The sequence below is a fragment of the Nothobranchius furzeri genome, chromosome 8, assembly GCF_043380555.1.
Source record: "Nothobranchius furzeri strain GRZ-AD chromosome 8, NfurGRZ-RIMD1, whole genome shotgun sequence".
Taxonomy (NCBI): domain Eukaryota; kingdom Metazoa; phylum Chordata; class Actinopteri; order Cyprinodontiformes; family Nothobranchiidae; genus Nothobranchius; species Nothobranchius furzeri.
Genome location: NC_091748.1, coordinates 72117443 through 72129962, shown reverse-complemented (window position 1 = coordinate 72129962; position 12520 = coordinate 72117443). Strand labels below are relative to the sequence as shown.

The window sequence follows — 12520 nt, the reverse complement described above, 5'->3', positions numbered from 1 at the left end:
CACCTAGATAGCCCGCTGCTGTAGCATGCAGCGAATCATGGCAGCTCGCCTCCTACGGTACTGTGTCCGCGCAACGGAGTGCATCACACCGCTTCCGTGATTCCTTTTAACCATTGAGCTTCATCACCCTGGTCTCTTGTGTGTCTTCGTGCGCGCAGAATTATGCTTAACATAAGTCCGACCAGTGAGAGGAATTCTATCTCTTCGTCTGCCATGTTTGACTGAATGGCTTTGTTTGAGTAAATGACGCATGCACGCCCGCCGCACTGCACCCCCCCCCCCCCCCCCCCCCCCGCTGTGTGAAGGCAGCCAAAAGGACAAGTTCCAGTACAAAAGTGGTGTGTCTGAAAACACAGTTCCGGTTAAAAACCAGATTGAATTGTCCACACATATTCCAGAATGTCTATCTGAAAAGGGCTCAAGTGTGATCTTTGTCGTTTAACGCTTCTTCGCCCAGCAAGCAGGAAGCCCCCCTCCTCTTCCTTTGTTCTCTTCACACATGCAGTTCTTGTTTAGATTTCACACTCTGGTTTCTGAGAAGTCAGGCATGCAGTCTTGGTTCCAATAAACCCAGTCAGCTTGCTCCTTTCCACAGAACTGAGTGCAGGAGAGGGGGGGTCAGGAGGTCAGAGGTTACCACAGTGAGAGGAGCTCAGCTCAGGCTCGAATCACGCTATCAGCGAGTCTGCCCCGAGTCTCCTCTCAACAGTATACAAAATAAAAAAATCTGTAATACCCCCTTTTTGCTTTTTACAAATCAAGTTAATTTTAAAAGTATTTTCAACCAGATTATTTTGGACTATGATCTCATATTTTACATCCGGGTTCTTTATGAGATTTCTATTTATGTTAAATGATCTGAGCTGAAGTGTTTCACTCCCCCAGCCCCCTGCGTGCCCACTAACGTGGTGGCAATAAGAGCCTGCGGGCAGAAGCGTGTACAGGTCACGTGGCAGGTAAGCCGTGGAGCCAAAAACTACACGGTTGTTGCTCTGGATGACTATGGAAATAGTTTCACATGTGTATCCAACGTGACATCATGCTGGTTGGATGGCGTCATGTGTGGTCGTGTTTACAATATCAGTGTGACTGCCATGGATGACTGGTGTACAAGCATGAGGAGCACTCCAGCAAAGCTAACAACAGGTATACAGCTAGCAGACTTAGCAGTGTTTTGCATTACTTAAATACGTCCTTTTGCATATGCTCCCACTTTTAACTTGAACACTGCTCTGCAGAACCTTGTCCTCCCACTCATCTAATCGTATCCCTGAACTGCACCAACAACTCAGCCAAGTTAGTCTGGGACAGCAGCCCAAACGCTGTGTCCTACACTGGGAAGGCAATAAGCACGGATGGTGATAACATCAACTGTACAACAGGATTCACACCTGGGTGTGAGCTGTTTGGTTTGCGCTGTGGAAATGTGTACACCGTCACTGTGTCGGCATCGGATGGTGATTGTCAAACTGTGGACAGCCAAGCAGTCATTAAAACAACTGGTGAGCTAAAACTGTTACATCTGTTTAGAAATTCCTTTTCAAAATCAATAAAAAGTATGTTAGCATTATTTTTTATAGTCTAATAAAACTAGATCTTATTTGACCGCGTCCTCTTGTTTCAGCCCCATGTACTGTTCAGAATGTAATGACCAGTCTGAACTGCAGCACCAGTGTGTTGACTGTCGGCTGGGTGCCTGGATCCATCCCGGTGAACTACAGCGCCACCGCCGTGGACACAAGCGGCACCACGCTCCAGTGCAGCACAGGGAACTCCAGCTGCTCAATAGCAGGCTTGAGATGTGGTCAGCAGTACACAGTGAAAGTGAAACCCATCAGCAGCACATGTGAAGGCTACCCTAGCACCCCTGTGACTGTAAATTCAGGTGTGTGAGCCAGTTCATCTATCATAGTCAGGCATAGCCACTCTTTTTACTCCCACATTCTTTTCTTTTCTAGTTCCTTGTGTTGCCATGAATGTCCAAGGCACCGTGGACTGTTCCACCAACACGCTGCAAGCATCCTGGGATGCAGCTGCAGGCGCCGTTTCTTACATCTCCACAGTGAAAGGAGCTGGAGGTTCCACTGCCTCCTGCTCAACAGCTAATCAAAGCTGCTCGTTCCCTCATCTGCAATGCGCTCAGACTTATTCTTTCAGTGTGGTGGCTGTCAACGACAGGTGCAACAGCTCAAAGAGCACCGTGGTTGCAGCAACAACTGGTATGCTTCGGCTCACGTCAGCCGCACACTACACCTAACACAGGATCATCTCTGAAAGAAAACTTAACTCAAATGACTTCACTTAATTATTTGGTATACTTTTCTCACTGTCTTATTGTACAATTGTACTATCACAGAAAAAAATTACTTTATAGTTCCCTCACCCCATTTGTAGCAAATACTTTGAATTATAAAATCATTCATGTAAACTCTTGTTCTCTTTATTCTCCAGCTCCTTGTGACCCCACAAATGTTACTGCCTCTCTAAACTGCCTCACTGGTGTGGTGACTGTGGCCTGGTTTGCTAGCGCTGGAGCAAATCAGTACACAGTTGTCGCTGATGCCAACGGAAAGAGTGACTCTTGCAACTCCACTGGAACCTCCTGTAAGCTGACCAACATGCAGTGTGGAGGGAACTACACAGTGACTGTGCTGGCAGGAGATGCAAAGTGCAACAGCTCGGTTTTAGCTAAAACCAGCATAGTAACAGGTAAAATGTCAGTTTTGAGTTTTGCCTTGAAGCACATCTGCCGACACATCCATTTAACTCTTTCGCTGCCGGCGTTTCTCACCGTTTTTACTGTTTTTTTAAGAGTCACAGAACGTTGCGTGCTAGGATGATGTTGATGCCAAAACAACCAAAACAAAGCCGAGACTCACCTCTTAAATCAGGAAGAATCCGCGCGTTTAGAGCGTTATCCGTTCTTTCATAATCCATTGTTGAATTGTGATCGGCAGAAGCTTTTCCGGTTCGCGCCTCACTTTTTTTACAGGAACGGCCCAAAACGACCTCCTAACACATGAATGTTCTGCTTCCTGATCACATGACGTGTTATGTATGCGGATGAAGATCGGCTTCAGGGCTGAGATGTTTGTTCTTTCAGCGTGGGGGCTCGTCCGACGCCCACACAGTGAAAAAAATGCAAATGACGACTTTAGTCGTCAATGGCAGTGAATGAGTTAATATATTCAGAGCAAAGCCCTACATTCATTGGTTTAAAATCATGACTAAATTATTGTATGTCATGTCTCCAGCCCCCTGTGCTCCAGTGATCCAGAACTACAATCGCTACTGTGTCAATAACTACACTGTGGTCAACTGGGTGGAGAATGGGGATGCTTTGAGCATGACGGTCAATGCCACGTCCGACTGGGGACACTCGGTGTCCTGCAGCTCTTTCACCAACAACAGCTGTTCCCTGACGAACCTGCATTGTGGACAAACATACACAGCTCAGGCTGTCGCAAAAGGAGTCCAGTGCTCAAGCAAACCCAGCTCTACTTTTCAGATTGTTACAGGTATATCACGTCTAAGAGAAATACATTTTGCGAGAGTAGGTTACGAGACATGTTTCTGCACACTTAATCTGTTTGGATGGCAGTAAAGCATTTAAACTGACTGTTTCTCTCACCCAGCGCCCTGTACTCCTGCGAACGTGGGCTACCAGTACTCCTGTGATACTGGGATTGCCCTTGTGAGCTGGGACGAGACTTTGGGCAGGATCAGTTTCTACGTTCGTGCCCAGTCTGGAAACACTACAGTCACCAGCAGCTCCAGCCAAGGGACTGATTGCTCACTGTTTGGACTACAGTGCAGCAACACATATTTAATAGAAGTTATAGCAGTGGGTGATAACTGCAATAGCACCGTGCCTGGTGTGACACAACTACAGACTGGTAAGAGCTGGAGGGGCAACAGAACGTTAAAAGCCGTTATGGCAAATCTGCAAACAAGCGAGGTTTTGAAACACTAACATGATCAAGGGACACCTTTCCTTGGGTATCTTCCCTGAGATGCTTCTGCTGGAAACCTGCAAAGCTGGAGTAAGCGAGATAGTGCTAAATACCTGTGGCAATGTGGGGAAATGAGGGCCTGGGCGGGATTCAATCCCCAGACTCCCGGGTGAGAGTCTAAAAAGTCAGCCAAAGAGACATCGCCACGGCCAAGCCACGGCGCATGATCAGTCGGCATATAGTGACAGGAAGCTCAGCCTGTCACACACCAGTTGCTGTTTTCTAAGTCCAAACGTGTCATGTTGTACGTGACTTCAAATGGTGTTTTTTTTTCTCTTTTTTTGGGACTCTGGTAGTTAGAAGTGGTAGCAGCCGGCTGTTTCTCCCTCTCTGATATTACTGAGTGGAGCATCTCTCACACCAGTGGTGTTTTGTTGCTAAATACGCAAGTGTGTAATGAATGGAGGACCCAGGAAAGTGCAGCCGTTTGGCAAGACCAACAACCGGAGGGTCCAAAAGTTGTTTTTGGTCGGAAACGGGTTATTGGCGGAGATTTTTAGACAAATGCGAGAGCCACTTTATTCTTTTATTTTTTTTGTTTTCGTTTTTTATATTCACAATATATTTATAGCTACACTATGTTAGAACATTGTTAAGAGGCATGAAAAAACGTTTTAAGCTAATTCGTTTTCCAAATTTGCCATTGCAGCTTAAAAAGTGCCCGTGCGGCTCTGTAACATTTGCCACATTTTGTGAAAAGCAAACAGGTCTTGACCATAGCACGTCTTTAAAAACACTGTTTCTGGCCAACAAAGTAAACTTTATCCTTTCCTTTTTCAGCCCCTTGTGCTCCAACAAACATCAGTGCTTCCCTGTTGTGTGAAAACAACACAGCAAGTGTGAGCTGGCAGTTTAGTCCCGGTGCAATAAGCTACAAAGTGACGGCATCTGGAAGAAATGGAGACCAAAAAAGCTGCAGCACCAACACTTCAAGTTGTCTGCTTTCCAACATGTCATGTGCTGTGACTTACATCATCATTGTCACCCCGTTCTCTAAACAATGCCAGGGCATAGACAGCCGCCCATACAACTATCTTGCAGGTGAGAGGAACCGAGGGAAAATATGGTTTTAGTAGCTTTTGATTAAATAATCAATGTTCTAATTGTTTAAATTATTTTAAAGGAGTCCTAGAATTAAAAGCTGCATTTACTATGTTGTTCAATATAGGCAGCTTGGGGTACCTAATGTACCACAAAATCTGTGCCGTTTTTGTCCTTTTCTACAATTAGTAAAGCTGTAATGGGTTGCCACAGAGAAAGGGCTCTTTTAGAGCAAAGCTGGTGAAACACATCATAGACATGGACAGACCACCTTAAAGAGCAAGACACTCCGGGGGGGAAACCGGCATAACAGCACGCAGCTCATTTAAAATTCATGTTTTGACTGAGTGGGCGGGGTTAACCCGTCTTTCCATTGTAGGGCTTATTATGGGGTTGTGTGTGGCTGTTTATCAGGGCTCCTTGGTCATTCTGAGCTCCAACAAAGTTTCATGTGCTATATAGAGACTCAAAGAAGAGTTTCCAACTGAAAAAAAAGATGTTCAAAAACCTCTTTAACAAATAATTAAAAAATGACTAAGCTACCAATATAACTGTTTTTTTTACAAGGACAAGACCTTTACATTTTTGCACATGGTCAGATAAGAGAGTAGACATTTGACAATGTCATCATTATTTACAAAAGTAACACAATATTTTGTTTTTGCTTCATTATGACAACTTCACTGCAGGTCCCTGTCCTCCCACACACGTCCAAGCATCTCTGCAGTGTGCAGGTAACGTGGGTCAAGTGACCTGGGATGCTGCTCTGAAGGCAGATCTGTATTCTGTCTCGACTTTGCCTTCCATCCCTGACCCGAGTGTCCACAACTGCTCCTCCAACGGAACAAGCTGCTCCCTCACGGACCTGTCTTGCGGTGCGACGGTTGCCATCTCTGTGGTCACCATAGAACGAGGCTGTCGAAGTCAACCCAGCGACGTTGTCTTTCTCAAAACAGGTCAGAGATTCAAAGTGTTAGACCTGTTTGCATTCTCTCCAGTGACAGGTGACACAAATTCAGCCTAACTTTTCCACGTGAGCAGTACCCTAAACTTCAGACACATAACAAAAAAACCTTGTAATGGGCTCGATACACAGGAGGCGACATCGCCTCTCCTCCAATCATTTCCAATGAGACATGCGCGACAAAGCGATAATCGTGGGTGAACGTGCGTGTGAACTTTTGCGCTCGTGCACGTGTCGTGCACAGGCGACCCAGCGACGCGATCCTAGAAAGTTAAAATATTTTCAACTTTTCATCGCTGTCGCTTGAACGAGGAACAATCAGCGGAGGTTTCATTCACTGACCAATGAGCGGACAGGATGCTCCGTACATCTCCGAGCAAACATGGAGGAGAAGTTGATACTTGCTGTGACGGATTTCCCAGAACTGTACAATATTTCTACCAAAAAGTAGATATATATATATATGTATATATATACATATATATGGGGGGTCCCCGACCACTAGCCCGAAAGTCTCTCCTGGTTCATCAATTATTTGGTAAATTATATTTAGCCTGTATTTGATATAGCACCTTCTAGGGTTATACAACCCCCCACAGCACTTTTCAGCACAATCAGTCATTCACATACACTGGTGGTGGTGAGCTACAATGTAGCTGCAGCTGCCCTGGGATGAACCAACAGAGTTTTTTTGTTCATTTATTCATCCGTTTTCCTCTGCTTATATGGAGTCGGGACGCAGGAGCAGCAGCCTTAGCAGGGGGGCCCAGACTGCCTTCTCTCCAACCAGGGGCGGATTAAGAACTGAAGAACATCCGGGGCTTAACACATGACACACGCACGCGCGTGACACGCACTAGTCTACATCATATGTGTCTTGTACCACATAATTTTTAATCTGAAGCTACATATTAAGCATTTTCAGGGCAGAGTATTGTTCCTGTTAGTGTTTAGTGTGAGGTGATAGTAAATATTCACTTTCTTTCCCCAACCACTTTACCTGATAAGCTAACTTTAGGCAAACCAGCAGCACAACAAAAATTTTCAAATAAGACTCACAAACCTGAGTCAGCACCAGTCTCATCAAAGCTGGGGTTCTGTCGCCGTACTTTTGGTCTAAAAAACGTCCTTATGTCCATCTTCACTCATGCGTTTCAGGCAGAGACTGCAGAAGAAGCCAGCTGCTGAAGAGCTTCTTCTTCAGTGGTAGAGGCTCAGGCAGGCTGTATACAAACTACTGCCAGCTGCTCCCTCTCTGTTGGACTTTGGTACTGCATGTTACTTCCGCGATTTAGATCCGGGGCTTTCTATGAAACATCCGGGGCTTCAGTCCAAGTAGCCGGACCTAACGCCGCCCCTGTCTCCAACCACTTGGGCCAGCTCCTCCGGGGGAATCCCAAGGCGTTCCCTTGCCAGACAAGAAACATAGTCCCTTCCAGCGTGTCTTGGATCTTCCTTTGGGTCTCATCTTGGTTGTACTTGACCGGAGAATCTCACAAAGGAGGCATCCAGGAGACATCCTAACCAGATGCCCAAGCCACCTCAACTGGCTCTTTTCAATGTGGAGGAGCAGCAGGGCTACTCTGAGCCCCTCTTTGATGACCGAGCATCTCACCCTATCGCTAAGGGAGACCCCAGACACCCTGTGGAGAAAAGTTATTAAGGTCGCTTGTATCCACAATCTCATACTTTCGGTTACTACCCAAAGCTGGTGACCATAGATGAGGGTAGGAACGTAGATCGACCGACTGATAGGTACAACGCCCAATCCACCCATCGATCTCCTGGTACATCTTTCTGATACTTGGCTGCATTGAAAAAATAAAACTTTTATTAACTCGTTCAGTGCCAGCCATTTCCTGATCGCTAAAGCCCTTCGCTGCCAGCGTTTCCCACCGTTTTTACTGCTTTTTTAAGAGTCACAGAACGTTGTGGGCTAGGATGATGTCAACGCCAAAACAACCATAACAAAGTCATGTCACCTCTTACATCAGGAAGAATTAGCGCATTTCAAGCTTTATCCGTTCTTTCGTAATCCATTGTCGAATTGTGATCGGCAGAAGCTTTTCTGGTTCGTGCCTCACTTTTTTTTTCAGCAGCGGCCCAAAACGATCTCCCAACACATGGATTTTCTGCTTCCTGATCACGTGACGTGTGACGTACGCGGATGAAGATCGGCTTCAGGGCTGAGATGTTTGTTCTCACGGTGCGGGGGCTCGTCCCGATGCCCACACAGTAAAAAAATGCAGTGAACGGTTGAATTTAAAATGATGACTTTCGTCGTCAACAGCAGTGAATGAGTTAAAGAAAAATCTATATACATATTTGTGATCTTTTTTTTAAATTACTATAATTATTTATAAATCAATGTTGCAGTGACTCCTCCATTCCTGACAAGTTTGTGAAAAAGCTGCCTTGTATGGAACATATTCATTTTGCAAGGAATGTTGGTGAACCATATCATTTCATATGCAACCTCTTGTTTCGTTTCCATCTTATTCACAGTCATCTGTCCGCCCACCGGTGTCACCGGAGTGACCACCTGCAGCAACAGCAACATCACAGTGAGCTGGAACCCGAGTCCAGATAAGGCAGCCGACTATTTCATCTCCTCCCAGGGAAGCAATGGGACGTCTGCAAACTACACCACATCTGCAGCATCTCGAGTGCTCTCCGGATTGCAGTGTGGAGACTTGTTTACGTTTAAAGTCGCTGCCAGAAACTCTGATTGCGCCAGTTTCTTCAGCCAGCCCATCCAAACTAAAACAGGTTCATAGCTGGATTAGTTCTGATCCTAAACAGTTATTATGTATGAAGGTTAAATATATATTTAAATGTATGTTTTTATACTAATGACAGTGTGTTCATGTTTTCATTTCCCCCAGCTGTTTAAGTAATAATTTGTAAATTCCAGGGGTCTCATTTATCAAACATTGCGTAGAATCCTTACTAAAGTCGTACTTAAGCTCAGCAAAAAAAAAAAAAAGTACTTACGCCAAGTAGGTTTGTGATCTATCAAACATGGAGTACGCACAGCTGCACGCAATCTCCGCTTCATGAATCGGAGACTAACGGGTGTTTCTCAGCTGCGTTTTAGTCACATCCCGCCCTCACCACGCCCATTTACTGCCATAAATAGTTAATGCAAAGGGCCTTGTGGATCTCATGCATATACACAAGCCGGCTGTTGCAGCGCTCCAACAAAATGACATGGCGACCGTAGATCAAGGCAGATCAAGGAAGTGCAATTTCACAGAAGCAGAAGTTGAGGTACCTGTGGGTGAGGTGGAGAAATGAAAGGAAGTGCTTTTGCAAAACAAATAAGAGAAAATCCACGGAGTGGCACAGCGTTGCTGAAGCCGTCAATGTTGAGTTCTTCAGAGAGATCTGTGGCGGATATAAAAAAATGGTCCAATCAGGATTCGATTCCCAGACTCCTGGGTGAAAGTCACGCACACTAACCAGTCAGCCAAACGGAGATCTCCCCTGTTCAACTAGCCAGGGCTCATGATCAACTGTGTTACAGTGACAGGACACACACACTGTCACAGATGCATGACATTCTGTCTCAATCTGTCCCCCTGCTGATATTCTGCATTCCGTATTCCACGGTTCTGGGTGTGTGCGTGCGTGTGTGTGTGTGAGTGAGTGTGTGCGCGTGTGTGTGTGCGTGTGTGTGTGTGAGTGAGCATGTGCGCGTGTGTGTGTGTGTGCATGTGGGGGTCTTGTTCTGTGTGAAAACGAAGCAGTACAAGTGATAAAGCTGCAGGATTTCATCATTTTATCCTTCTCAGCAGCAGCACTGCAGGTGCTCTCCATGTCCAAAATGTGCGTAAGCCAGGTCCTTAGTCAACTTAAAGTTGCGCACATTTTTCCGCTAAGTTTTCTTTCATAAATCCCAAACTTTGCGTGGAAAGTTGATTACGCAGTTTTCCGACCCAGTTTTGTGCTTGATAAATGAGGCCCCAGATCATCCTTTAAAGTCCTCATTTGTGTTGCTTACTTATAAAACGCTCCACCTCCATTTCTTTTTAATGAATGGTGACTTTTCACAACTTATGTATTTCTCTCATCTCTCTCAGCTCCCTGCCCTCCAACCAACCTAACAGTAAAAACTGAATGTGGCACCAACAGGGCGATTCTGTCCTGGGCTCCTAGTAAATACGCCCTCTCTTATACGGCCACATTCACTGGTGTGAGCGGCCAGGTCGTTTCCTGTTCCACAAACACAACAACCTGCTCGGTGAAGCTGGACTGTGGAAATCAGTTCTCAGCCGTCGTGGTCGCTTCCACCGAAACATGCAACAGCAGCGCCTCAGCCGCTTTAGGTTTCCGCTCAGGTAAAATTAAACCTGCTCTCTCGGTTTCTTTTACTTTTTGTCATAAATTCAAAGCCAATGACTTCATCAATCTTTGTCTTCAACAGCTCCGTGTCTGCCTAACCAGGTGCAAGCAGTTCTGAACTGCAGCACCAACTCCTTTGCAGTGCAGTGGAAAGGAGACAGTGGTGTCATCATGTACAAAGCAATCGCCATCGGCAGTGACAACTCAAGTGCGACTTGTGACACCAATAGCACCAAGTGCACCATCAAAAACCTCAAATGTGGCCTCCTGTACAGCATCGTCGTCACCACATCATCTGTTGACTGTGGCACCATTCAGGGCTCTGACTACTTCATGTACTCAGGTAGCAAAAGTATAATGTAACGTTTTTCACTTGAATTGTTGCTACGTAACAATTGGTCATATAAATGGGGATCTTCATATCCAATCATGTGATCGGAATTTGGGTCCGAGCGTGATTTTGAAAGAATCCGGAATCAGGTGGAAAAGATTGGCTTTAACCGTATAAAACAACAAGCATGACTCTTTAAATTCATCCTGAGAAAGAGATTTTCAAACTGAATAACACTGGATTAGTTTTAATTTCCTTTATATCTTTGCTTCTTGGACAAAAACAACACTGCAACGTCGCACAATTCACAGCAGGCAGGGATTCAGACACCATAACATGTAGCTGTTAGCTAGCAGGCTAATGAATAGAATGGAACAGACTGCCTTTTATTGTCATTATACATGAGTACAATAAGATGTAACGTGAAAAGTCGCCTTTAGAGAGCGAAAACGTCTGCAGATTGGAAGTATTTTACATCGGACAGTGAAGTGCTACAGCCACTTGTAATGTGTGCATTTTGGGCAATTAACACTGTGGAAAAGACAGAGCTGCAAGATATGCCCCCTTAAAAACAAACTTCTATTTCTCGGCTTTTCCCTTCAGACGCTGCCATAGAAATTTTTTCTATTAGTTCGCCACAGATTTTCCCAGTTCACAGCAGCAACTCGGACAAAAACAAGGAGCCAGCCGACGTTGAAACATTTGAATAAACAGAAAAGTTGCAGACAGACAGAAAAACATTGGGTTTTGCTGTCTCCTGGAACACCTGGAGCTATGGTGGTTACAGATGTTGTGCAGAGAAAGGCGAGCCTGTCTACCGTTGCGCCATCTGCCTGCTTCGTTGTGGGAACGTGCATCATTCGCAGCAGATGCATTTTGAGGAGCAAAACAATTTGAAACAAGGGCAACAAGGCTACTTTTAAATATGTTCAAAATACTAACAAGTTTCTTTAAACTTGTATTTTCTAAACAAGTGATGTTTTTGGCAGATAAATTAAGGAAATTACATAAATACAGACAGAAAGAAATACATAAGAAAAAACCTTGAAGATAACTTGGATGTGTTCACCCCTTTCATCCTTATTTTAAAGCACTGCTGAAGTATCGGACCGGGACTTGGTATGGACAGCCACTCAAAATCAAAAGACTCGGACTCGAATTGGGAACAATAATTGTGATCGGAACATGCGTACTTATAATTTAACATTTTCAGTGTCAGTATAGATAGAGGATGGAAAAAATGGCTTCATGCAACAACAAAAACCTGATAATACTAAGCCATAGGCAACCAGGGCACCAAACTACCTGAGGGATTTTGCTACTCAAAGAAGAAATAAAACTCAACTTTTAAACAGTTTATTTTTAAGAAAAATCAAGTTAGATATGTTATTCTGCCACGTTTTGATGTGCCACACTTTTCCACCATTTTAAATATTTGCAAATATTTTAACAAATCACTGAAAACACTCCTGTTTCTCCATCACTTCTAACAACGTCTCTTTTTCCAGCTCCGTGTAAGCCAGACAACGTTACTGTGGATTTGCAATGCAGCACTAACATAGCCCTAGTCACCTGGAAAAACTCGGGCCCAGACCAGACTCAGGTCGTAACAGCCACAGACCCCAGAGGACTGGTCACCGCCTGCAACTCCAGCAGCTCCAACTGTACCTTCAGTCAGTTGAGCTGTGGGGTGACTTACATCATCAGTGCTGTTGGCTACACCAACTCATGCAGCAGTGATCCAGCTCTGGCTAAAGACCTCACTACAGGTACTTGGACTTCTCAACAGAGTAGTATGAGACAGCTGTGCTTCTTATGATCTCCCAC

General features: G+C 45.0%; 2 protein-coding genes across 2 annotated transcripts; both read left to right on the top strand.

Moving 5' to 3' along the window:
* The first annotated feature begins 37 nt into the window (after window positions 1-37).
* LOC139071493 (fibronectin type III domain-containing protein 7-like) lies at window positions 38-1648 on the top strand. The gene is made up of 5 exons (XM_070553993.1): window positions 38-64; window positions 458-545; window positions 886-1146; window positions 1239-1515; window positions 1642-1648. The coding sequence occupies exons 1-5, from the start codon at window positions 38-40 to the stop codon at window positions 1646-1648; spliced, it is 660 nt and encodes a 219-aa protein (XP_070410094.1).
* Window positions 1567-11403, top strand: LOC139071492 (fibronectin type III domain-containing protein 7-like). Its single transcript, XM_070553992.1, has 11 exons — window positions 1567-1885; window positions 1959-2219; window positions 2452-2709; window positions 3255-3518; window positions 3636-3896; window positions 4794-5054; window positions 5744-6010; window positions 8524-8787; window positions 10101-10358; window positions 10445-10705; window positions 11297-11403. Exons 1-11 carry the CDS (start codon window positions 1648-1650, stop codon window positions 11401-11403), a joined length of 2700 nt encoding a protein of 899 aa, XP_070410093.1. The 5' UTR covers window positions 1567-1647.
* The last annotated feature ends 1117 nt before the right edge of the window (window positions 11404-12520 follow it).

Excerpts from the sequence above, each read along its gene's own strand:
- LOC139071492 (XM_070553992.1), top strand. The coding sequence starts at position 1,648 with ATGACCAGTCTGAACTGCAGCACCAGTGTGTTGACTGTCGGCTGGGTG. Across the intron at positions 2,220-2,451 it reads CGTGGTTGCAGCAACAACTG|CTCCTTGTGACCCCACAAAT; the intron begins GTATGCTTCGGC and ends TTTATTCTCCAG. Across the intron at positions 10,359-10,444 it reads CGCTTTAGGTTTCCGCTCAG|CTCCGTGTCTGCCTAACCAG; the intron begins GTAAAATTAAAC and ends TGTCTTCAACAG.
- LOC139071493 (XM_070553993.1), top strand. The coding sequence starts at position 38 with ATGGCAGCTCGCCTCCTACGGTACTGT. Across the intron at positions 546-885 it reads TCTGGTTTCTGAGAAGTCAG|CCCCCTGCGTGCCCACTAAC; the intron begins GCATGCAGTCTT and ends TCACTCCCCCAG. Across the intron at positions 1,147-1,238 it reads TCCAGCAAAGCTAACAACAG|AACCTTGTCCTCCCACTCAT; the intron begins GTATACAGCTAG and ends ACTGCTCTGCAG.